The following is a 26,363-nucleotide window of genomic DNA, read 5'->3' on the forward strand; positions in this document are numbered from 1 at the left end:
AGGCTGAGGTTGTCCTAGGCCAGCCCTGGCAGAGACTCAGACAGGGTTTCACTTCCTCTGAGTCCTTAATTTGGGTTCCCACCTGCCTTTGTGCCCCTGTGCTTCTCTGGGCTGGTGTAGTCAGGCCTTTGATGGGCTGATGGCTCCTGGGATGGGGCCTGGGAGCAGCTGGGGCAGGGTACTGTTTGGGGTCCCCCTCCTGCTGTTGTCTCTCTGTGCTTCTTAGTGGGTGTGTGGATGAGATTTTAATGCATATTACACCATAAGTCTGCCATCTCAGCCACCCACTGCAACTCAATGCAGTTCACTGTCATGCTAAACACAGTTTTCCGAAAGGGTATTTTGCCCCGTAGAGTGAATTGAGTGGCCATGGTGGAGAGAGTAGAGCGCTTATTGATTGAATGCAATTGAGAGTAATTTGACGCTTCTGTAACTCTCTTTGAACCTCCTGGAAAGCTCACACCCTTCAGCTTTTCCACCACTTACAGTGACTGTCAAATTAGGTCACTCACCCCATATTACAGCTCTTTGCTAATGCTGTATATATAGCACTCTACAAGTCAAAATTACTCTGAGATACCTGAAAGTTAATTGAAACATTCAGAAAACTAGCAGGGGAAGGACTGAGAACATCAGAGCAGCCACACTGGGTCAAACTGAAGGTCTATGAAACTCTCCCTGCCTGCATTCTTGTCGCAGGGAAAACTAAGACTCATTTTAATTCACTTTTGTGAATGATAACATTTTAAGCTAAGTGCATTCTTTTACACAGCAGAACCACTTAGCAATGTTTGACGTACCCTAACAATAATAAAAAAAATCCCAACCTCTCACAAATTCAGGCATTTTATTTTAATTTTAAGAGAAGGCTGATCCTGCATAAAGTTAGCATTTCATTGCAGTTTAGAGAACTGACACATCATACACAATTTCAATAACCTTATCCAGTCAGCTGTATGAACAAAGATTAATTTGCTTTTAAAGAGGAACAAATCCATTTCAGTGTTATCAGATGGAAATCCCACTCCACCTTATCAGAGACTTTCTTTAGTTGCAGGCTTAATTTTTTTTTCATTATTTTAGCTTAATTGCTCCTGCAATACCAGCAACAAAGGGCACTTCTGTTTTGCATGGTGGGGTACAATGCATAGACCTGTAAAAGCCAGAATTAGCTTTGAGCTTGCTGGTACATCCACACTGCTTGGATCTCAACAAGAACTTAACCTGCAATAGTGCTATGTCAGTTACCTGCATATTACACTTGTCCCAGTTTTAGCTGGGACAGTTAGCTCTTCTTTTTAACAGCTAGAAGAGCTCCGTGTTTTGGTTTTACTCAGAGGCTCGCTCTGAGAAGAATGCTGATAGCAAGTTGATGTTTGTGGTTGGACGTGAAACTCCAAGGACTTTTCAGTGTGCCGGAGTGCAGAAGCACGGCGGGATAAGGGGGGAGCATAGTTGGGACAAGGGGGACACGATTCCCCTTGTGATTTGTGGTGGAACTAAGATTGAGGGCCAAACTGGCCAATTAGTATTCCATATCATGCAGCGTCATGCCCAGTATAAAAGTGAGGGTCAGACGGGCAGAAGGGCTTTTGTGCTTTGGCTCTTTCGCCGCTTCTGCTCTTTTGCGCTTGCTGCGCTTTTGCTCTATTGCCTTTGGGGTTTTTTTTTCCCTCTCTCTCCCAGTACTCCCACTCTCGGAGTACTCTCTCTCTCTGCCCCTCTCTATTTCGGGGCCTCGCGTTCGTCCGGGATTTGCAGCTTCGGGACGAGACGGGCTTCGCATACGAGGGGGTGGTGAGCATCTACACTGTGTATTAAATCATCTGTATTAAATTGTTCTTATCTCAACCCACGGGTTTCCTGTTTCTCCTTTAATTCTCTCCCTCATTCCTGGGGGTGGGGGAGGGGGAGTGACCGGCTGTGTGGGAGGGTCAGCCTAACCCACGACACACTGCACACAGAACCTAGACAGACAAAAATTGTTTAGAAAGGATGTAAATCAAGCAGACCTGCAATGCACAACGACACTTCTCTGCACAAAGCCATGACCAGTCTGTATTGCATCCCCTTGCACTTTGATTATATGATATCAAAAGGAAATTTGGTTGGTATATAACTTGATGTAGATATGGGAATATGTTGGAGAGGAATTTTAGACGATGTCACACCAATATATACAAGCAGTGGAAAAGCATATATGGGAAAAGAAGTTCTTCCATTAGAATCCACAACTCACCCACTTGCATCAAAAAATATCGATCATTTAAAAACTATTTTATCAGAGAAAGAAAACAAAAGGAAGAGGCTAATACTCAAATCCATCAGTCAAAGCAGAATTTAGTTGAGGTCCCTAACAGAAAAGATGAGTCCTCATTAGAGTTCTTTGTTAACGTCCTCACAAGAAGATCTGACTGTTACTGAACAAGAAGGCAGGAACACTAAGAAAAGCAACAAACACATCTATGCTAAAAGCTGGCTGACTTAATTTTACTAAGGATTACAAAAGTTCATGAATTAGCACTCTACAGTGTCTGCAGTCCTAGAATCATAGAATCATAGAATCATAGAATCATAGAATCATAGAATCATAGAATGGTTTGAGTTGGAAGGGACCTCAAAGATCACCTAGTTCCAACTCCCCTGCCATGGGCAGGGAAACTCTCCACTACACCAGGTTGCCCAAAGCCTCATCCAACCTGGCCTTGAAGACTTCCAGGGATGGGGCATCCACAACTTCTCTGGGCAACCTGTGCCAGTGCCTCACCACCCTCTGAGTGAAAAATTTCTTTCTTATATCTAATCTAAATCTGCCCTCTTTCAGTTTAAATCCATTGCCCCTTGTCCTATCACTACAGGCCCTTGTAAAAAGTCCCTCTCCAGCTTTCCTGTAGGCCCCCTTTAGGTACTGGAAGGCTGCAATAAGATCACCCCGGAGCCTTCTCTTCTCCAGGCTGAAGCAGCCAGGACAGAGCCAGCTGTTGGCCAGTTGTGCTCTAGCAGCACCTTATTGCACAGAATAGAAACATTAATGCACCGATCATGGGTCTGAACGAAGAATGAGCAGGAATGGGGCTTGGGCTGGCAGGGGAAGGGCTGCATGAATGGTATGTGTTCATGGTGTCTGGACTAGCAAGTCATCAAGCTCCCAGCACAAATCTACGTGCAGCATCTCAGTACACCCAGAATGACAGGGAAAGGACAGGGACTACACCAGGTAGAACAGTATAGGGAGATTGATCACTTACAGCTCTAAAGGGTACAAAAGGAAACGTCCAAACCCAGCACAATGTGGCAAACCTAGGAAGACCTTATGAGATGTTGTGAGGACTCGATTGTCCACATCCCTTGTCTTCTGTGTCATCACAGATAATGCTGGACAGACCACTTGCACAGCAGCATCTTGGTGGCTGACAGCTGAACAGGCCATCTAGGTACACACAGCTTTGGGGTACCACCTAGGTGCCCTATCTAGACAGATAAAATCTGAATCTCTGGTTGGGAGTTTCCTTGCTACATTATGAATCCCCAAATGGAAATTGATGTTCCTCTGAAGGCAGTGATGTACTGCTGATGAGTGTATCTGAGACCCTGGGTGGTTTCTGTGACAGTGCTGATGTGATCTGCATGGATCAATGGTGGAGGGTCTTGTACTGATGTCAACATACAATTCTAAAGGATCATAGTACTCTTTATGCATACTGAAAGTCTACAGTTGAGAAGGTGTTGGTACTGCTGGTTCCTGAGACAACGGTACTGGCAAAATAGTGAAGATACTGATGTCATGGTCATTTCTGTAATAAATCATACTGATTGATGCATAAATGAAGACAAACAACAGTTGACAGTGATACTCTAACAAACATTCTTTAAAATGCCTGTCTTCCATGCTGTTTTACACAGAACCCTTATCAGTTGTCTATTTGTATGTAAATAACCACTGTGGTCTGACAGTGAGAGAGTCCCTTTCTGCCTGTACTCCAGTATTTCAGCAAAGTCTAAATTTGTGAAGCTCGTACTGAGAGTACACAGGCCTTTCTGGAACTGTTTGCAATTTTTCCAGCTATGCCTATGCCTGTGCCATACTTACTTGTCACATTTCCAGCTGGATTCAAACTGATGTCCAGGACTAATTTAACTGCTAAGGAGAGAAAAAGGCACAGGCAGCCTTGGTACCCAGTGGAGGATCATGATACACTACAGGCAGTGGTTTTATAGCTTGGATGTTATCCAGCATTGCACAAAGATCAAGGATTTGAATGTGTCCTACAAAGCAATTGAGGACAGAGACCAGAACTATGACAGCTTTCCAGGAACCAGTCCATGCGATGCCAGCATAGACCCAATGGCCAAGCATCAAGAAAGAAGTGACTAATCCCATAAACAAATGCTTTGCAAGCATTTTACAGGAAGGATTGGACATTTGGGACTAACTGACAACCATCCTTCAGCCCCCGAGGACACTCCAGCTTTCACAGCCACAAAGGAGACAGGAAAATATCACATTAGTTTTACAAAGTAATTGATATTGCCTGCTGGCAGATGTGAGGCTTTTTTTTTTTTCTTTCTCAGTGGTGGACTCCACCAGGTTGAACAGATGTGGGTTTTGGAGTTCTGTTTTCTGTCAGTCCAAGCTGCAAATTCTCTCTAGAGACACGTTCATATTGGCAATATAACGGCAAAACTGTCCTCGTTAGACTGCATGTTTTGCAGTGATTTGCCTTTAGTCTCTTCTTTCCACTTACAGCATTCCCCAATATCACTACAACTGTGATAAACATCCTGCTGCTGAGTGCTCAAACGGCGACACCAACACAGCCATCGTCTTGGCAGGACATTTCTTCTGTCCCTTTCCCTTAACCACCTTGAGGTCAGGTCTCAGAAATGGCAGACCACGAAAAACTTACCACTGAGATATGCTTGTGAGTCAACTGCTCTGTTGATCCACCATAAAGTATATGCTGAATTTCAATCTCGCAGTGAAATAACCTATGAAATCAGTGCACAATCACAGCAGGCATTAGCACAGCTTTTGTTCAGTACTGTTCTCATTAAGGCTTTAAAAAAACCACTTCTGTAAAATATTTACTGATGTGTTCCAATCTACAGACCCCCCACTAAAATCAAAACACAATCCAAGACATATGGCTGCAATATGTAAGGCAGAAGTAAGCAACACATTGCACAGCACTGTTTCGAGGAAAAATCATTAAATCTCAAGAGGTCTAACATTCATTGCAAAACAATATTCACAGCACAGAGAATGTTGAGTATGCCCCCAACAAATATCAAATGGATACACAGAAAGTGCTTTAATTGGGCCATAACATGGTACAAGAAAGCTGTCTTCATCCAGAATGGGCAGCTGCTCCCTTCCAGCCATGCAGATCATCAGGAGGTACCACTCTGGTAAGCAGTAACTTCACCTGCCTCCCAGTATTTCCTTTAACTGCCATCAACAGTCATTGTTTGCTCTTTCTTCTCTTTCTTTGCGTGGATTTGGGACTCTTTCACTAATGCTGGAACTATATTATGTATACGTACATCTATATGTACATATAAATGCAAACTTTGTTATCCACCTGGCCTTAGCAGGTCTCACTCCTTAGCATCCTCATCTTACCAGACTTCACCCATAAAATATTGCTAGTAGGGAACCTTGCTTCTGATTTATAGCTTCATGCCACCTCTCCAGCGTGCAGTGAAATACAGTGCTGTGGTTGCAATACCTGGCAGCAAAGGGCCAGCTCTCTGGGAGGAACCGTTCATTGAGTTAAAGGCAAATTCTGCAAAGAACCAGAGAGCAACTGAGTAAAAAATGTCCAGCTTCAGTGTCTTTCAAAACTGGAAAAGACTGGGGTTGGTGTCTCAAACCCATGGTGGGAAGTTACTACATTTTTTGGTGACCATGGCAATGGCTGTTAGCTACTTTCTTTTCCCATACAAGGCTAGATGCTCCAAAATAGCCTCATGATATTTCCTAGCATTTGGAAAATTTAGGGCTTTAAAAGGAAAAGAGATATGTTTGGTGAGATAGGGGAAATCTTCCCAAAAGTAGGGAGGAAATTCTGGAGTGGATTAAGTTTCTGGGATGAAAGAAAAAGAAAAGCAGAGAAACTGAAGAGGAGGAAACAGCAACTGATGCCAGACAGGGTGTCAAAATGGACCAGGGAAGTGGCAGGTAAAGGACAGTTGACAACAGAGCAGAGCCAGGCTGTGACCAAGCTGCCTACACAGATGGACAGAGCAGGGCAGAGGTGCTGCTGCATATTTGCTAGGCTGAGGCTGTGCAGGCACCATTTAAATACAAGCACCAGCAGTCACTTTAAACATGTTTTCCTACTATAACAAGAGTAAAAACAAAGAGGAAGTTTTATTCTGTTGACTGTCACCTCATGATTGCAGTATCTGACATTTAAAGTAGTTCTTTTACGGACTAATCCAATCGCCCACAAGGAAAAATAAACAGCAAAATAAACAAAGTGATGTCTGGGTCTCTCACCATAATATCTTTTTTCCCAGGTGTTAGATCATTCTCCCAGATCTTTCCTGAACCCTTCCAGTTTTTGGATGGCTTTTCTGAACAGTAAGTTATTTTAGTAACAACGTACTGGTGCCAAGTGCAGAGATAATGTCACCTCTCTACTCCTACTCAGTATTTCCATGTGCATGTGCTTTACAAAGACTGCATTAGTCTTTTCAGCATCAACAGCACATCATGAGCTCATGCTCAGCTGATTATGAAATCTTCTCTTCCACCTCCAAGTCTTTATGAGTCATTGACTGGCAAGATAAAATCTCCTATCCAGTTTGGTTTCCAATTTTTGGTCTGCATAATATTCACAAGGCTGAAGACATGCTTCGTGACAAGATTAAAACCCAAATTTTGTGAGGAGCAGAAGTAATGAAATCTCCTTTCCTGCATCTATGTGCCTTGTGATGCACTGAGTCTTCCTGTCATGGAGAGTTGCTCTTCCCTGCCCGGTTGAGCATCTTAACAAAACAGGTTGGGATAACGTGATGAGACCTCTGTCTCTCTGTCAAGCTTAAAATAAGGTAGAAGTTTTAGAAGTAAGCGGAGAAAGTTAAAAGGGAAGGTGGACATACAAGGCAGTCATGTGAGCCCTGCTTTCCTAAGAGATGAGACTATATATCAGAGACGGGTTTGTGCTAAAAGAATAAAACAAGGTCTTGGTCAAAATTGCTCCTCACTGGCTTTATGGTGGAACACAGTAGGTGAAATGGGGTCCTGGACCATAGGCAGGGTGGGGGAGGCACTGGGGCAGGCAGGCCAGGGCCACAAAGGGTTGTGGGTGCCCTCAGGGGTACAGCAGGTCAGGGGTGGCTATACCTGAAATGGCAGCAAAGAAATGGGGACATGGGCTGGGGCTCCTTGATTTCCTAATGGTTCTGATAATAGTGCAATGAAATGTTGCCCTGTACAGCTGGACCACAAGTGGCCTACTGCTGTTCTGAAGGCAGGGTGGTACGAGTCACACAGAGCACCCTGAGTTGGGGTGTCCCTTCCTCTGTGTCCTTAATTTGGGTTCCCACTTGCCAGTGTGCCCCTGTGCTCCTCTGGGCTTGAGGAAATGGGCCTTTAATAGGCTGATGGCTCCTGGGAGCTGCCTGGGCAGGGTACTATTTGGGCTCCCTCTCCTGTTGTTGCCTCTCCATGCTCCATTGTGGGTGTGCAGATGAGCTTTCAGCCCGTATTACTGAACACCTGGGGCTTGCTGTACCTCTGCAGTGTGCCGTCAGCCCTGCCTCCCTCTCCTGACCACCTCACAAGGTGCCACACACTGCTCTGAGCCCTCCTCATACCAAGGCATAACCCAGACAGCCTCCAGCAGCCAACGGAGCGTGACTCAATCACCTACACGTACCCTGCCCCATCCTCGTTACTTCTTTCATCTTTGCCCCACCTCCCTCTCCTTGAGAATTCAAACGATTCTTTTTTACTAAAGAGAGAAAAAAGCTTTTCCCTTTCTTTTTTTTTTTTGTTTGTTTTGTTTTTCTCCAAGTCTTGGTCCTCCTTCAGTTTCTCCTGCTTGCCACCACCATCCAGAAAATGAGAACAGGGAAAAATCAAGGGAGGAATAAAAAATCCTTTAGGAAATAAATACTCTCAAAGATCCTGTTGCACGGTCTCCCTATAAAGACTCTTCAAGTGGGAGGCAGCCTCTCAGGGACTAACCAGAGCAGATGGGTTGACCTCAGACAGCAGCCAAGCACCCACACAGCCACTCGCTCACTCCCCCGACAGGGGGATGGGGGAGAGAATAAGAACAACAAAAGTGAGAATGTTTATAGATCCAGATAAGGACAGTTTAATAAGCGAAAGAAAGAAAAAAAAAAACCCTAAACCAAACAACCCAACCCCCCAAAAAACAAAGCAATGCAAAACCAATCACTCGTCACCTCCCACCAGCAATCCCATGCCCAGCCAGTCTCCCAGCAACAGCCACCTTGGAAGACAAAAGTCCCACCATTCTTCTTCCTCTGCCCCAGGTTTTACTTCTGAAGTTGACGTTTTATGGCATGAAAGACCCCTTTGGTCAATTCAACTCAACTGACCTGGCTGTGTCCCCTCCCAGTTTCTTACCCACTCTCAGCCTACTTGCTGGGGAAGCAGAGTGAAAATAATAATCAAGCCTTGATGCTAAGCAAGCCCTCTTCAGCAACAGCCAACACACTGGTGTGTTACCAGCACTGTTTTGGCCACAAATCCAAATCACGGCACCATACAGACAGCTATGGAGAAAGTTAACTGCATCCCAGCCAGACCCAATACAATCTCCACCCCTCGTTCCATACCATTCACACGATACTCTGGTCCTACACCCTCCAGTACATCCCTATCAATCATGACCTCCCTCCTCATCCTTTGACATACACACAGACATCATTCCCTTAGTCTATGGGACATCCCTCAAATGTCCATGGAAGTCCAATCAGTTCATTCGGTCCGTGGCTTGCACTCTACATCAGATGGTTTCGCACAACACAACAGGATAGACAGGTAAACAGAGTGTATTACCTTTCACTTTCTGCTATCTATTATACTCTTGGGTCTGAGCCACCTCCATGGGTGATGCTCCAAAATCTCTGCCTCCTGGTCAAACTGTGATCTCTTCCACGATTCATGGGCAGTGGGGGTTCTCCATGTAAGCCTGTGGACTGATCAGTGCTACCCACTTACTCCATGTAGTGTCAGTTGCATAAGGTGTACAGGGAACCCTTCCTAGGAACATCTGTTGCAGCACAAGCACTTCGGACCCTTGATCGTCCCAGCTCCAGAATCCTAGAGGTCAACCTCAGGTCTCTCCAGGTGTTTTCTGCCAGAGGCGCCAGGTGAGACCATGCTCCCCAGCTTGAAGCGTATTTCTCACAGCTGGTCCTGTCCGGGCAGGCCTAAGGGCTGCCACACAAACTGTGTCCTCTCTGCCCTGCTGCTGTTTACAGACTGCGGTGGGTTGACCTTGGCTGGACATCAGGTCCTGAACCAGGTCTGATGGTACCGGATGGAAGATGCCTTTCTCAGAGGGGAACCAGGGTCTTAGCTCAAAAGCTAGCAGGGCTCATTGGCAGGGCTTTAAACTAGATTTGAAGGGGGAGGGGGGGAATATCAAGAATGATAAAGATATGCTGGAAGTACCTGTAGAACAGAAGAAGGGAATTCCAGCCGCTCCAGCCAAGAAGTCAGATTCATACCGCTGTCAGCATGGCACCAATGCCAGCACTGAGGGTCCAGAGGCTGGGGAAGGATCGCAGGTATGTTCAAACGAACTTACACTGCCGTCCAAGAGAACCCCTGTCGCTCCAGCCAGCGAGTCGGCTTTGTCGGAGGCCCAGCTGAAGTGTATGTACACCAACGCACGCAGCATGGGAAATAAACAGGATGAGCTGGAGATGCGTGCACATGAGCAGGGCTACGACCTTATTGGCATCACGGAGACGTGGTGGGACGACTCCTATGACTGGAGTGTCAACATGGAGGGGTATAAGCTTTTTAGAAAGGACAGGAAGGGGAGACGAGGAGGGGGTGTCGCTCTCTATGTCAGCAACCGGCTGGAATGCGTGGAGCTTCGCCTGGGGTCGGAGGAGGAGCTGACAGAGAGCTTATGGGTCAAGATTAGAGGACGGAGACGGATAGGGGATGTTACGGTAGGGGTCTGTTACAGGCCACCTGGCCAGGAGGACAGAGCAGATGAGGCGCTTTATAGCCAGATAGGAGCAGCCTCGCGGTCACAAGCCCTGGTCCTCATGGGGGACTTCAACCACCCTGACATCTGTTGAAGAGACAATACGGCAGGGCACAGGCAGTCCAGGAGGTTCCTGGAATGCGTGGATGACAACTTCCTCCTGCAGGTGATAGAGGAGCCGACAAGGAGGGGTGCCATGCTCGACCTTGTGCTCACCAACAGGGAGGGACTGGTGGGTGAGGTGAAACTTAAGGACAGCCTTGGCTGCAGTGACCACGACACGGTGGAGTTCAAGATCCATGGGGCAGCAAGGAAACCACTCAGCAAGCTCTGTACCCTAGACTTTAAGAAGGCAGACTTCGGCCTCTTCAAGGACCTGATGGGCAAAGTGCCGTGGGAGGCGGCCCTGGAGGGACGAGGGGCCCAGGAAAGTTGGTCCACATTCAAGGAGCACCTCCTCCAAGCTCAGCAGAGGTGCATCCCGACGAAGAACAAGTCAGGCAAAAAGGCCAGGAGGCCTGCGTGGATGAGCAAGGAGCTCCTGGACCAACTGAAAATGAAGAGGTTAGCCTACAGAGGGTGGAAGCGGAGACAGATAGCCTGGGAGGAATACAGAGAAGCTGTGCGAGTGACCAGGGATCAGGTGAGGAAGGCTAAAGCCCTGAAGGAATTGAATTTGGCAAGGGATATAAAAAGCAATAAGAAATGCTTCTATAGGTATGTAGGGGACAAAAGGAAGTCCAAGGAGAATGTAGGCCCCCTCCGGAAGGATACTGGTGCTCTGGTCACCCGCGACATAGAGAAGGCTGAGGTACTCAATGAATTTTTTGCCTCAGTCTTCAATGGTAAAGCCTCTTGTCTTACCACCCAAGCTGTGGAAAGAACTAGCAGGGACTGTGAGGATGAACCACCGCCCACTGTACTTGAAGAGCAGGTTCGGGAACATCTGAGGAACTTGAAGGTGCACAAGTCCATGGGACCTGATGAGATCCATCCGCGGGTCCTGAAGGAACTGGCGGATGAAGTTGCCAAGCCACTGGCTATTGTATTTGAGAAGTCGTGGCGGTCTGGCGAGGTCCCTGATGACTGGAAGAGAGGGAACATAACCCCCATTTTTAAAAAGGGGAACAAGGAGGACCCGGGCAACTACAGGCCGGTCAGCCTCACCTCTGTGCCTGGCAAGGTCATGGAGCAGATTCTCCTGGGAACCATGCTAAGGCACATGGAGAGCAAGGAGGTGGTGGGTGACAGCCAACATGGCTTCACCAAAGGCAGATCGTGCCTGACCAACTTGGTGGCCTTTTATGATGGGGTGACAACATCGGTGGACAAGGGTCGACCAACGGATGTCATCTACCTGGACTTGTGCAAAGCTTTTGACACTGTCCCGCACGACATTCTTCTCTCTAAACTAGAGAGGCATGGGTTTGATGGATGGACCACTCGGTGGATAAGGAATTGGCTCAATGGCCGTACTCAGAGAGTAGTGGTCAACGGCTCGATGTCCATGTGGAGACCGGTCACGAGTGGCGTCCCTCAGGGGTCCGTGTTGGGCCCGGCCCTCTTCAACATCTTTGTCGGTGACGTGGACAGTGGCATGGAGTGCACCCTCAGCAAGTTCGCCGATGACACCAAGCTGTGTGGTGCCGTCGACACGCTGGAAGGGAGGGATGCCATCCAGAGGGACCTCGACAGGCTGGAGAGGTGGGCCCGTACCAACCTCATGAAGTTTAACCAGGCCAAGTGCAAGGTCCTACATCTGGGTCATGGCAATCCCAGGCACAAATACAGACTGGGAGGAGAATGGATCGTGAGCAGCCCTGAGGAGAAGGACTTGGGAGTACTGGTGGACGAGAAGCTCAATATGAGCCGGCAATGTGCTCTTGCGGCCCAGAAGGCCAACAGCGTCCTGGGCTGCATCAAGAGGAGCGTGGCCAGCAGGTCAAGGGAGGTGATTCTCCCCCTCTACTCTGCCCTCGTGAGACCTCACTTGGAGTATTGCGTCCAGTTCTGGAGTCCCCAACATAAGAAGGACATGGACCAGTTGGAGAGGGTCCAGAGGAGGGCCACGAAGATGATAAGAGGGCTGGAGCACCTTTCCTATGAGGACAGGCTGAAAGAGTTGGGGCTGTTCAGCCTGGAGAAGAGGAGGCTCCGGGGTGACCTTATAGCGGTCTTCCAGTACCTCAAGGGGGCCTACAAGAAAGATGGGGAGAGGCTGTTCAAGAGGGCCAGTTGTGATAGGACAAGGGGTAATGGTTTTAAAATAGAGGGAGGTAGATTCAGGTTGGATATTAGGAAAAAGTTTTTTACCATGAGAGTTGTAGAACACTGGAACAGGTTGCCCAGAGAGGTGGTGGATGCTCCATCCCTGGAGACGTTCAAGGCCCGGTTGGATGAGGCCCTGAGCAACCTGATCTAGTTGGAGATATCCCTGTTCCTTGCAGGGGGGTTGGACTAGATGACCTTTGAAGGTCCCTTCCAGCCCTAACGATTCTATGATTCTATGATTCTATGATTCTATGATCAAGCGCCCATAAAGCCCCTCTATCACTCCCACTCCTCAAATGGACAGGGGGAGAAAAATACAATAAAGGCTCGTGGGTGGAAATAAGGACAGGGAGATCACTCAGCAATTACTGTCATGGGCAAGAAACAGACTTGACTTGGGGAAACTAATTTAATTTATTGTCAATAAAAAGTCAGAGAAGGATAATAAGAAATAAACCCAAATCTTAAAAACACCTTCCCCCCACCCCTCCTTTCTTCCCAGGCTCAGCTTCACTCCCAATTTCTCTACCTCCTCCCACAGCAGCACAGGGGGATGGGGAATGGGAGTAGTGGCCAGTTCATCACACGTTGTTTCTCCCGCTCCTTCCTCCTCAGGGAGAAGACTCTTCACACTTGTCTCCTGCTCCAGCGTGGGGTCCCTCCCATGGGAGACAGTCCTCCATGAACTTCTCCAATGTGACTCCTTGCCATGGGCTGTGGTTCTTCATGAACTGCTCCAGCGTGGGTCTCTTCCACAGGGTCACAAGTCCTGCCAGCAAACTTTCTCCAGCACGGGCTCCTCTCTCCATGGGTTCACAGGTCCTGCCAGAAGCCTGCTCCACTGTGGGCTTCCCATGGGGTCACAGCCTCCTTCTGACATTCACACGCTCTGGCATGGGGTCCTCCATGGGCTGCAGGTGGATCTCTGCTCCACTGTGGACCTCCATGGGCTGCAGGGGGATAGCCTGCCTCACCATGGTCTTCACCACAGGCTGCAGAGGAATCTCTTCTATGGCACCCGGAGCACCTCCTCCCCCTCCTCCTTCACTGACCTTGGTGCCTGCAGAGTTGTTTCTCTCACATATTCTCACTCCTCTCTCCTGCTGCAGTTTTCTATTGCGCAGCAGCATTTCCCCTTCTCATGTCACCAGCGAGGCACTACCACTGCTGCTGACTGGCTGAGCCTGGGTCAGTGGCAGGTCCATCTTGGAGCTGGCTGGCATTGGCTCTATCAGACATGGGGGAAGGTTCTAGCAGCTTCTCACAGAAGCTGCCCTTGTAGCCCTCCACTACTAAACGCTTGCCACGCAAGCCCAACACCCTTGAAAAAGTTCTTTCAGGACACTCGATAGAGGGGACTCACATCTGACTGTGACCCAGAACGTGCCCTCTCCAGATGCCCTCTATGCCTAGGAAAGCTTGCGCTTCGTTCTTGTTAGCTAACAGAAACTTCACTGTTATCCTACTGATCACATCCATGGGGGGGTGGTAATGCCCATCTTGCCATTACGACAAAGTTGGAAGCATGTGTCCTGGAGAAGAAGAGGAGGAAGGTCTCCACGAGATGGTTCCTGGAGTACTGGGATGGCAGCAATGAAGGGGCCAAACACTCGACTTGGCTCAAGGTCAGTGCTTTTATCACAGGTCTCCCGGGCACAGCAAAACACAGCGATGCGCAGCGCAGCAAACAGCAAAAGCTGACAGATGCCATTAAGAAGCTCTGGAGCTTAATGGGCAGCCAGAAAGGGAGCAATGAAGTTGGCATGGCACCGGCACCAGCAAGTGGCACCAGCAAGTGGCACTGGCACCGGCACCAGCAAATTGCACCAGCAAGTGGCATCGGTACCAGCAAGTGGCACTGGCACTGGCACAGGCAAGTGGCACCAGCAAGTGGCACTGGCACCGGCACAGGCAAGTGGCATCAGCAACTGGCACCAGCAAGAGGCACTGGCACTGGCACCGGCACAGGCAAGTGGCACCAGCAAGTGGCACCAGCACCAGTAAGTGGCACCAGCACAGCGTCACCCGCGGGCCGCAACGAGCGGCCCGGCGCGGTCCAGCACTGCACCCCGCCGCGCATGCGCGCCGCCGCCTCTCTTTGTCTCCCTCGCTCCTTTCCCCCCCCCCCCGCGTCAGGCAGAGGCTCCGCAGTCACGTGCCGGGGGCGGTGGCATGGCGGCGCCGGGCCGCGCCTCGCGGGCTCGTCGCGGGGTGGTGACGCGGCGGCTGGGCGCGGGGAGGATGGGGCTGTGAGCGGCCGCCGCGCCGGACACCCCGCGCCGCGCTGAGCGGGAGCAGCGGGCGCCGCGCCGGGGCCGCGGGCTGCCGCAGGCGCCGCCGCTGCCTTGCGAGTCGGAGAAGGCGGTAAGGAGCGCGGAGAGGGCTCGGGCGGCGGGGCGGGCGGCCCCGGGCGGGGGCCCCCTCCGAGCGGGCCCGGCGCGGCGCGGGGCTCCGGCGCCCCCTTCGCGGCGCCCGGGCCTGGCGGGGCGACGCCCGCGGCCCTCCCCGCGCTGCGCCCTGCCGGCGGCCGGGCTGCCCGGTGGGCCGCGGGCACTCGGCGTCCTCCCCGGGCCTGCGGGAGCGCTCGGCCCCCGCCGGCCGGGGGCCCTGCCGCGCTCGCAGCCCGGCTGGGCTGCGTACCCTTTGTGTCCGCCGCGCTCGGGGAGCGCCTGGGCTTCCTCAGGTCAGCCGCCGCCTCCGAGACGGCTGTCCCGGATCGCGCTCCCCGCCTTGGCGGAGGAGCAGCCGCTTAAAAACCGGGGTCCGGCCGCCTCCCCTGCCGCGGTCCGGGCCGAGGAGGCTCCGGCCCTGCAGCCCGGCTCCCTTCCCCTTCAGCAGCCGTGCCGCGGGCGCCTGGGCCGCGGCCGCAGCGCGCTGTGGTAAAGGTAGCGCATCAGAAAGTCGCCGTACTAGCGGCAGTAGTCGCGCAGAGGAGTAATTTTTTTAATAGTGACCGAATTACCAAAAAAAAAAAATTAAGACACTTGTGACTGAAACTTAGTGCTATGGATGAGACTTGGCAACGCATAGAAAGGCTGAAGATGGCTTTTTTCTTTGTGTAGTTTTGGTTTTGCTAATGTCATCTCACGTCCTTTAGGCCGTGTCTGTCTTTAAATTTCTGTTCTTGGTAAGGTGCATTTGTCTTGGCTTTGACCTTTGCCACGGCAGAGGAGAGAATACACAATGACTCTGTGTAACTCTTAAAATTATGCTCCAAAAGAATGTCAAGAAGTTACAGTGTAGTGCAGTCTCACAGATGAGCGCCAGTGGTGGATTCTGGTTTTTCTTTTGACTTAGAATTGATGGCTTCTTTTTTGGGGAGAGAAAGAAATCTGAATAAAAATACGTGAACTTTATGTAATGCCTTCTTCAGGCATTGACTATGCTTCTGAAAACTAATCAGTTAATGGAAAGTTAGTATAGAATTTTCACATCTTTTTCCACCCTCTGGAATAGATTTGCTGTCAGTGACATGGTTTAGATAACACTATGTGTTTTAATATGACTTTTTTTTTTTTCCTCCTCTAAAGGTAGTGAAAAAGAAGATATCAAGATGAGTAAAAAGCCTCCAAATCGTCCTGGAATCACATTTGAGATTGGTGCTCGTTTGGAGGCACTGGACTATTTACAAAAATGGTATGGAAGACATCGTGCAGTATTTGCTAAGAGCATAATTGCTTTGTGTGTATAGTATGTTTTGATGTCTAATTATAAACTTAGTGCACCTATTGACTGTTTCACATGTGCACTTTATGAATTTCCACATAAGGAGTCTGTTAAAGCTATTAGATTTTAGGAAAATATTCTCTCTTCAGAAATCAAACTAAGCTTTTACAGGTTTCTGTTTATTTGCTTGTAGTTGCTTGTACAGCTGTAGTAAGCAAAGGGCATTTCCATAGTAGCATGGAATGCAGTGTCGTGTGCAGGATGATCGGTGTGTTGATGTGGCAAACTTTTGTGCCCAAAGACTTCTTTTACTTTAGTTTGAAGGCATGCAAATGAATTTAGTTTGTATTCAGTTATCACACTTCATAGGTTCACAAAACTGATTTAAAAAAAAAAAGAAAACATCCTTAATCAGAGTTCATGAAACAGGTAAGTACGATTGTGTCTGTATCAAATAGTTGGAGGAATGAAGTCCTTAAAACTGACTCTGGACCACCCAGTCATATTGTGAGTAAGAGTCAAGGCTACGAAATGGAAATTTGTGGGCACAAGGACCACACTACATGTGGCACACAGCGTGTGTATTGTGAAAGGAGCTGTTCTTTTGAAGTAAATCGTTAGGCAAAGTTTTATTTATGGAAGCGGACTATTTTCGTGGTGTATGCTGGCCATGCTATTTCACTTTGAAAAATGCCTGGTTTTGCTGAAGTGGATGGCACAATGAGTTGTTGCTTCTAGTGAGTTTTTTCTTAGATGCTAATTGATTAGGGCTGGGAAGCGTAGAGGCCTGTACCTGCTTTTCTGTTGAATTCCTGGAGAACTAAGCATGTTCATGTAAATATCTGATCCGGCTAACTCCAAGTTATGTGATGGAGAAGTCTATGTATTGTTTACGTGTTTACTCCAGCAGTTATATGCTCTGTGTAAAAAGTTGAGTTAAACTTTTTACCTGTAGCCTTCTGATTTTATTTATAGCAAAAGTGTTTTAATAAATGGTCTCTAAAGGAAAATACCATTTACAGAACAGTTCTGGTTCTTATCTGTTGCTGTAGAGTGGGTTTTCGACATACTGTTTCTATAACTGAATGCCAAGATCATGGAACTGTCTGAATAGTGCTATAAACATAAAATAATTTTAATAGAACTTTCTATAGCATCTCCTGTGACTAGAGATAATTGGTTAATGTAACTGGATAACAAAAAATAACATGTAAAAATAGCTTCAGCTTAATTTTATAAAAAAAAAAATAATCCTTGACTATCCAGTGTGTAGTTTCTCAGATCTGCCCAGCCTTTTCACAGGGAAGGGTCACATGTCAGTTCTGGAGTACTTGTCTAGGTTTGGCCTTGTTAGGTGTGGGCTCTGTCACGTGTTCAGCAGCTGAGTTGCTTGGTATTTTCAGGCAGATTAGAATTTATGCTGAACTTTGTAGGAACTGAGTTGTCATGTGGACCACCAGGTGGAACAGGTCAAGTTTATATGCATGTAAACTTTTGTGGTGCCAAATTCGGGAGCAGAAAATTAGTATTAAAATTTTGCAGTTACAGCAACACTGCAAACAGGACTCTGTTTCAAGTGAAATGATATTCATGCACAAAACCAAAGAGCTCGTTGGAGAAAGCCTGCTGTTGTGTTATTATTAGGGTGACAGGGCCAGAATAATAGTCCATGTGATTTTTTTTTTTCTTAGCTTTCTGTTGCATAAGGGGGCGGTGGATGTTTTTAAAATTCTTTCTATATATAAGCTGTATGCATTCCCCGCGTCTGCATGCAGAAATACTTACTTGAAAGAAAATAAAGTTGCTGAACTTACATGAAATCTCTTTATATTTTTTAACAAAACCAAAATTGAACAGTAATAGTGTTGCTTAGCTCAGTCTTTCTACAAGCGACAAATTGAGAACACTTCCTGAAAAATAGCCTTGCGAAGGGTTTTATTTTTTTCCTTCGTTTTTCTCAAAGCCTGCTGTCATTTAAAGATCCAGTGTTCGTGACCAGTTAAAATGTTAATCAAGAAAGGCCTCGAGAGGATGGGAAAAATATAGTGAAGTATGTTGTTGCTTTCTAAGGCCCTTCTGCAGGTCTTAGATTTTCGTCTGTGTAGTGGTTGCTGAAATACATCTCATGGAATTTGGTGTTCTTTTTGAATTCTGTGAACCTTGGAGAGGATGTTGCATACCCTGACTATTTATTGCTTAAAAACCCTGTGCTTTTAAATGAGGAGGCTTCTGCAGGCAGTGTTTCGGTCACTGGTATCGTTTGGCGTGTATGATTACTGAGCAGAGGAAGTCCTGTTGCAGGGGAGGTCACCTTATGTGGTGCATTTACACCACTTGTTAAAGTCAGTAAAACAAACTATGAAATGCAGCTCTAGTCAAAATCAATGTGATCACCTGTCAGCAGATAACAAACGAGGTGGGATGGACTGATGATATTTAATGATTGTATATGAGATGGTCAGGGGCCTGGAGCATGGGACCTATGAAGAGTGAGGAAACTGGCTCAGAGGAGGCTTCAGGACACCCACTAGCAGCCTTCCAATATCTACAGCGATGTCATCAAGAAGACTTGGCCAAGCTCTCCACAGTGGTGCGTGGTTGGAGGATGAGGCAACAGGCACACACACAACAGGAGAGATTCAGACTAGGTGCAAGGAGAGTCTTTTTCCCCAGGGGACAGCCAAGCAGTGGATCAGGTTGCCCAGAGTTTGTGAAGTCTCCAATGTTGGAGGTTTTCAAGACTGGACTGGATAAAACTGTGGAAAACCTGGTCTGATCTTGTAGGTGACCCTTGCTTTGAGTAGGAGGTTGGACTACAGGCTTTCTGAGGTCCCTTCCAACTGAAATTATCCTATGATCTCACACACAAACTGATACATGTGCCTGCACCCCACTCCCCTCGTGCCCCTCACTGACAAAACAAACGAAACAGCAGTAAAGCTGCACATATCTGCAAGTACGTGCCCATGTGCAAGACAGGTTCTTAAGCTGTTTGCTCCCACAAGTAGGACACAGCCTCTGCAAAGCTGATGTATTTAAAGATGCATCTCTTCCTTTTTTTATTTATTTCTGTTTTCCTGTGTCTTTTGTGGCTCTAGCTCTCTGCTGTCCTGTAACTGCCAGATACTGCTTTGAAAAAAACAACTGTGTTATTTTTCTGAGACCATAGTCTTTATCAGTCTGCTTGATCTAAACGATAAATTAGGTAATGAAGAAGGTAGAGGTACATGGCCCTTGTTGCAGTTCTGGGATGGAAACAGCTTACTGCAATAGGTTAGTTATCAGAACAGCAGCACTTTGACCTGGTGTATGTGATTATCTGGATGGATGTGTTGTTTTGGTTTGTGTGTTTTTGTTTGTTTTTTTTTCCCCTGCCAGTATGGAGGAAGCTCTTTTCCTGTAAGACTTTGGGAAATCTTATTTGGTACAATTTTTGCTTTGAATTTCATTTGACTGGGTTACCTGACAGCTGGGTATTTGAAGGGACTATGAAGTCTCTGCTTTATATTGATATAATGTAATATATATAATAAAAGGTGGGAAGTTAGAAATAGATGTTTGCAGATACCAAGAGGCTGTTTGTGGAGAAGTCAGAATGGAGAGTATGTGAGTTTGTCCTCTACAAGGTAGAAGGAAAGAATTTTTATACCATTGTTGTGAAGGCAGGAAGTATGTGTGTTTTTCTAGGCTTTGAAGGTACAAACCTGGGCAAACACACTGAGGTTTTTGCATCCTTTTTTACAGTTTGAAGTAACTCTTGTCTCATTTCACAGGGCAATTTATCTCTTTTTAGCCACTTTTAAAGGGTCAAAAGGAAGATGATGTAAAAATGAAAAATACTGTCCTTGTGGCCATTAATTTGTTGAGTGCATTGGAGAAAATGGGTATTCTTTTTTTTACATTGTCAAGAAATGAAAACGGGAAGTTTCCCATTAATTTTTCCTATATGAACATTGGAGTTTTTTTGTTGTCTGACCAGTGCTTCATAATGTAAATTTTGAAAGCCATGTTAAATTTTGCAGCTTTACAAAAACATTGCATAATTCTTACAGGTTGGAATCACAGGAACCTGAGAATAGAGAGCATGCAATATGTAAGCTGGGCAGATACCATCAGCTAACAATAGTTTTCCTGTTCTCTCTTCAAAAAACAAGAACAACCTCCCCCAAAATTTGGCCGAGGCTTTCTTTGGTTTTATTAAATACTGTTTCCAGCATGCTATTAAAAAAAAAAAAAACAAAACCAAATGCACCCAAAACTTGTAGGTTATTGTTTCTTCCCACAAACCAACACTTTCATTATTGAACTGGAGTTTCTGGAGTTGGTGTTCTGTTTTGTGTGTGTGTTGTTTGGGTTTTTTTTTTAATTTTCCTGTGAAAAGACTTTTTCTTCAATTTTTTAGTGTATTTTTCTGGTTTGTGCTGAACAAATGTTGGCAGATCTGTTTGTATACCATTTCATTCCAATACTTTTGTGTGGAGTACTTGCTGGAGGTGAATGGGGAGAATTCACCTGACTGGAAGGTTGCTCAGGGCTAACACAGCGTTGCACTTTGGCACAATGGAGAGAGGTGTTTGTATTCCCCTTTGTGGTACTTCTTCGTAACGCCTACTTGTAGCTTTGCCAGGGAAGAAACTTCCACGTGAAATTTCTCATGTGTATGAGATGTAACTGTCTTCATGTTAATCTTCTTTCTACAGAATAAATATAAACATTCCTCTTTGCCAAAGCCATGCAAGTGCTTTCTTGTATGCATTGAATTCTTTAAAAACGTGGATTAAAAAATTTATGTTGCTGTTTTATCTTTTATTAGCAGGAAATGCGTAGCTGCCTTTGAAATACTTGTATAATTTTGCAGTTTATGAAATTTATTATTTTCATTAAATGTACAAAAACTACACCACCAGAAAAATGTTTCTGTGCAGTGTAAAACTTGGAACAGTAAGTTCTGCAGTATGTATGCTGTGCTTGTTTCCACTGTGGGATCAGTATTGTGAAATATCGCTGTTTATCCATGTTTGTGGCACATCGTGGGGCTAAATTTGTTGGATATTGAGGGTAATAGCTTATTGCTAAATCCATGCAAAGTTATTTGTGGGTTGTCTAATAACCAGTCGCATGTAGCTTGGGTGGCTCAAAGACTTGCTAGATCTTCCCTCTCGAAGGACTGGAGTTGAGTGCAGACTTTGGCTCTGTTCATCTTGCAACCGCTGTCTTCACATGCATTGAAGAAACATAAATTATTGGACTAAAACTATTAGGTGATTATAGGATTATAATGAGATTTAGCTGTGCAAAACCGGTATCACAGACTGTCGTTCACAGCTGATAATGACATTTTAAAAAGACTTTGATAGCAGAAACTGTGTTTATCAAAGAGAATTTAACCAATAAATACCTAGTGCTGCATTTCCTCTGTTGAGTGATCCCTAATGAGGCAATATTTTCCATATCTTCTTTTATTAACTGATGCTAGCTTCGCTCTTTTTTCCCCCTGATATATTAACATCTTGATTCTTAGTTTGCTGAATTTTAATTAAAACACTTCATTTTTATATATTTGTCTCTAAATGATACTCCGTATTTTACCTTCCTCTCTCACTCCTCGATTTTCTCTTTCCAGGACAATGTAGTATATTTTGCCAGTTTATCCCTTCTGTTGTCTTCTACACGCAGTGCTCGGAATGGTGACTTTGCTGATGATGACCAGTGAAAGTGACCAGCCATAACAACAATAGAAACACAGTAAAAAAGGGAGCTGCTATAGGGTAGCGCCATAATGGGAGCAGAGTATTTGCATTGTAGATGCATAGGAAAAGGAGAATTTTGTGTTTTGGCTGGTGGTCCCTGGATTTTCTGAAATAACCATAGTTTTCATCACTACCTGGCTGGCATGTGATAAACATGGAAGTTCCAACTGTAGTGGGAAGGGGCACCATCCCTCTTGCCTACCATTTCACTGCTGCAGCTTCTCTGCTTGTGCACAAGCTCTCGTTTTTGATTGCTACAAAGTGCACTTCCTGTCCTCTTGCTTTTCTGGTGTTTCTCCTTCCTTCTCTCTGTTAAATGCTTTCTGTGTCTTCATTTACTTCTATTTGGAACTCTTAGGTAACATCCTTACTCATACATTTACTGTAGTAACAGTAAATTTACTTTTTTCCTCTGCTTTGCTGTTCTTCTTGCTTAGTCTGATACTTGGTATCTAGTTAAAAGAAGTCTGAAATTGCAACACTCGGGAAGATGAAAGATCTAATAAAGAAATTTTATAATAAAATTCCTAAATGTAAGAGCCTGTGGGCTTAAGAAAGCCTTGTCAGAGGCAAGGCTTAGGAAGACCATGTCTTATTTTCTTGAAGCCCTGTTCAAAGTTAAACCAGAACGCTGGTAGTGGAATTCAGGTTTTGAATTAAGAGTTTTACTTTCAGTTTTGATACAATACATCATCAGCTTCACTGTTCTTGGTAGGTTGTTGTTGTCAGTCGACTTGAGAGGGGAAAGGAGGTTGATCTTGCTGCTATGAAAGAGGTCCCATGGAGTTCTTCTGTCTCTTGCAGAAGGTTTTATTAGTAGGATGGCAAATGTGAGTCTACAGTTTGAGACTAAGACATTGATTGCTTGTTTTTTTTTATTTATAAAGTTCAATGAGAAGAAGTTGGGAACATAAAGAATGAATTTAAAAACATTTTTGCATTTCTAGAAGTGTATGGATGATAAATGCAAGAAGGGGTTGGACTGTGTGCATTCTGATGTGGGGATGAAATGTGGCTGAAGTAATTGCAGTAGTAACCTAGAAAATCAGAGGGTTTATTTTCATTCAGCAGCTCCTGAGATATTTAGATGTTGGGAAGCTGCATGCATCGCTGCAGCTAAAGAAGCAGGACTGGAGAAACGAAAGAGCAAGTTGAGATTGACACCTTTTGCTTTAATGCCCCATACTAGTCACCAGGAAATAAGGAAAGTCTTTACTTCCTGAGAACTCATATTTTAATCAGAACATAGTGTTAAAGACTCCTTTATCAGCACCTTCAGTGTTTTGGAGGGAAAGTATTGAAAATTAAAAGTGTTGACAGGGTTCCTGTTTATGTCATTGTGTTTCTAGCTGTGGAATTTACAGTAGGACTGGAAATTGGTTGCTCAAGCTCTGCTCTCTGACTGTTGCTCCACAGTAGCACTTCATTAGAAAAACAGGTTGCCCCTTAATGAAGGTGAAAGACAGCTGCCCTTTGGCTGTGGTCTTTCTTCTCAATACATGCTATGCCAGCTTTAGACCATTCCTAATATAAACTACGGAGAAAATTTGATAATCTAAATATTATTTTTTTTATGAGATTCTTTGCACTTTTGAATCCCTTTCAGTACTTTTGTGAAGGGCAGAAGGAGCTGAATTCTGTCTCATTCCAGTTTTCTCTCCGTTTCGTACGGTGGAAATAATGGGATCTAATAATTTTGGAGAGGAAGCAGTGTGATGAAACCAGTTTGTGCCTTGCTCCTCTTCTACAGTTTTGTGACATACATCACTTTGGTGAAACATAAACAGTAAGACTGAATAATAATTCCTGAGAAATTTGCCGTTTTTCCCTACAAATGTAATCTCAGCCTTTATGGTTCCTAAACTACACCTATGCCGCACCGGAAATTAGATGCCTAAAATTGATGTGGTTGCAGCTCAGTCTGGTTAGTTGTACTGAGCCCGTAAAATATCTACTGAGAATAAAATCCACATGTTCATTAAGACTGACATATTTATACTAGTGCATGTGGAGTAAAAGACAGATGACTGCTAAAAAATAGTTACTGTGAATCAAATTTAATGGCAGTGTAATAACGGAAGCTGATTTATAAATTAGTAAGTGGCTTAGTTAAGGAAGAATGTTGACTTCTGGGTCTGATTAGTTGCTTGAATTTGTCTGGAATCAGTGGTATAGTTCGAAATGTTTCATACGATGAAGTAATGAATGTACTCCTAAAACTATTTTATATCCTCTCCATCCCCAAGCAAATGAAAACTCTTACAGGATTTTGCTTTCGAGAAACACAAGGTTTAAAACTGATAAGCACAAACCTCTAGTGCCAGTTTCAGCCAGTCTTGGTCTTGGAGTTTGAGGTTTGAATTTGTGTATAATGGTCTGACTACGATGAAGCTGATGACGTATCACTGATGAGTACAGATAACATTTGGTTTAAAAGTTATCCTACTCTCAGTTTAGTAAATTCATATTTTTCAAGCTTGAAGATTTCTTAGTAAAAAGTATTAGTGTACCTTTCTGAATGGTCATGTGAACACTGTTGTATGCAAAAAAAACCCCAACAAACTTTTGAAGAAGCTTTGAGGTTTATAAGTTTATGTTTATCATTCAAGGTATCCATCTCGTATTGAGAAGATTGATTATGAAGAGGGGAAGATGTTGGTTCATTTTGAACGTTGGAGTCATCGCTACGATGAGTGGATTTACTGGGACAGCAACAGGTTGCGACCCTTGGAGCGACCGGCGTTAAGGAAAGAGGGGCTGAAAGACGATGAAGAATTTGTTGTAAGTGGTGCATTTATTTTGTCTTTGACTCATTTTTGTAAACTCTCCTGCTTGGTTTCCTACATTAAATCTCTCCAGCACGTAATGTTTAATTCTTTCTAGGAAAATACCTAAATTATTCAAATACTAATGACTAAATTTGTATAAAATAGGATTTTAAACCTGGAGAAGAAGTCCTAGCTCGTTGGACAGACTGTCGCTATTACCCTGCAAAGATTGAAGCCATTAATAAAGAGGGTACGTATTTATGTGTGGTCCATTGCTACGAACTGTTTGTGAGTGTTATGCTGTAGCTGAACTCTACTTAAAATGTGACATGTGCATGAAGCTTTCTTCACTGCCTCACTATTAATTGAAAATGTTTCTATTCTATCAAATTTAGTAAGGAGTTTGTGTTTTATCTGTGTGAAATTAGAAAATTTGAATTTCTCTTGGAAGACAAAATGCTTAATGTTTCCTCAGTAATGAGAAGACTATCCTGTGCGGAGTGTTACGAATTTTTGTACTATTGTTGATGGACTAACGATATATTTAAATTTTCATAATTGTTTTAAGCTCATTTGGCATGAGGTTTAATAAGGCCAAGTGTGGAGTCCTGCCTGGCGGAGAAGGACCTGGGGATGTTGGTTGACTACCGGCTTGATATGAGCCAGCAGTGTGCCCAGGTGGCCAAAAAGGCCAATGGGATACTGGCGTGTATCAAGAATAGTGTGACCAGCAGGAGCAGGGAAGTGATCCTGCCCCTGTACTCGGCACTGGTGAGGCCGCACCTGGAATATTGTGTCCAGTTTTGGGCCCCTCACTTTAAGAGAGATATTGAGCTCCTGGAGCGAGTCCAAAGAAGGGCGACTAAACTGGTCAAGGGACTAGAAAATAAAACTTATGGGGAGCGGCTGAGGGAGTTGGGGCTGTTTAGCCTGGAGAAGAGGAGGCTGAGGGGAGACCTGATTATGGCCTACAAATACTTGAGAAGGGATGGTGGGGAGGTAGAGGAAGGGGTCTTTACATTAGTGATGGGTGATAGGACAAGAGGAAATGGGTATAAGCTTAGTCAGGGAAGGTTCAGGTTGGATGTTAGAAAGAATTTCTTCTCTGAAAGGGTTGTCAGCCACTGGAATAGGCTGCCCAGGGAGGTGGTTGAGTCCCCATCCCTGGATGTGTTTAAGAAAAGGGTGGATGAACTACTTAGGGATATGGTTTAATGGGAGATTAGGGACGGTTGAACTGAATGATCTCTAAGGTCTTTTCGAACCTAGGAAATCTATGAATCTAAGAATGATAGGTCTCTCTAAAGTTCTATTTATTGGAGAAGAACAATGGAAATAAGGAAATAAAGGAACACCTTAAATGCAATATTTCACAGTGGGGTGATATTTCTGATGAACATGAGTAGAAGTTGAAGTTTTTACTGTATTTTAAAGCAAGCGAGGATTTGATTGTGAATTGAATTGTTTCCCTGTTGTGGCAACTTAAATATTACGTAATTCTTTCAATGAATTATGAACAAAATGACACACTGGCTTAAACATGATTGAAATTGTCCAAGTGGACAAAGAGCTTAATTGAAACTGTCATTTCTTTTCTCTTAAAATTCTCAATCCTGACTGCAGGTAGCACCTGGTTACCTTGTTCAGATAGCCTATGAAGCGTTTTGCTAAAGCTTTCATTATAACTAGGTGTGTTTGTTTCT

At 45.3% G+C, this 26,363-nt stretch overlaps 1 protein-coding gene across 10 annotated transcripts in view; it reads left to right on the forward strand.

Moving 5' to 3' along the window:
* The first annotated feature begins 14,800 nt into the window (after positions 1 to 14,800).
* Positions 14,801 to 26,363, forward strand: part of PHF20L1 (PHD finger protein 20 like 1) — a 64,144-nt gene continuing 52,581 nt past the window's right edge. For all 10 annotated transcript variants that reach the window (XM_086608854.1, XM_086608855.1, XM_086608858.1 and 7 more), the window contains exons 1-4: positions 14,801 to 14,840; positions 16,007 to 16,112; positions 24,502 to 24,673; positions 24,826 to 24,910. In XM_086608854.1, the coding sequence (XP_086464980.1) occupies positions 16,030 to 16,112; positions 24,502 to 24,673; positions 24,826 to 24,910 (340 nt within the window). In that variant the 5' untranslated portion in view covers positions 14,801 to 14,840; positions 16,007 to 16,029. The remainder of the gene's footprint in view (positions 14,841 to 16,006; positions 16,113 to 24,501; positions 24,674 to 24,825; positions 24,911 to 26,363) is intronic.

Source organism: Tauraco erythrolophus, chromosome 3, assembly GCF_009769465.1.
Source record: "Tauraco erythrolophus isolate bTauEry1 chromosome 3, bTauEry1.pri, whole genome shotgun sequence".
Classification (NCBI taxonomy): Eukaryota; Metazoa; Chordata; class Aves; order Musophagiformes; family Musophagidae; genus Tauraco; species Tauraco erythrolophus.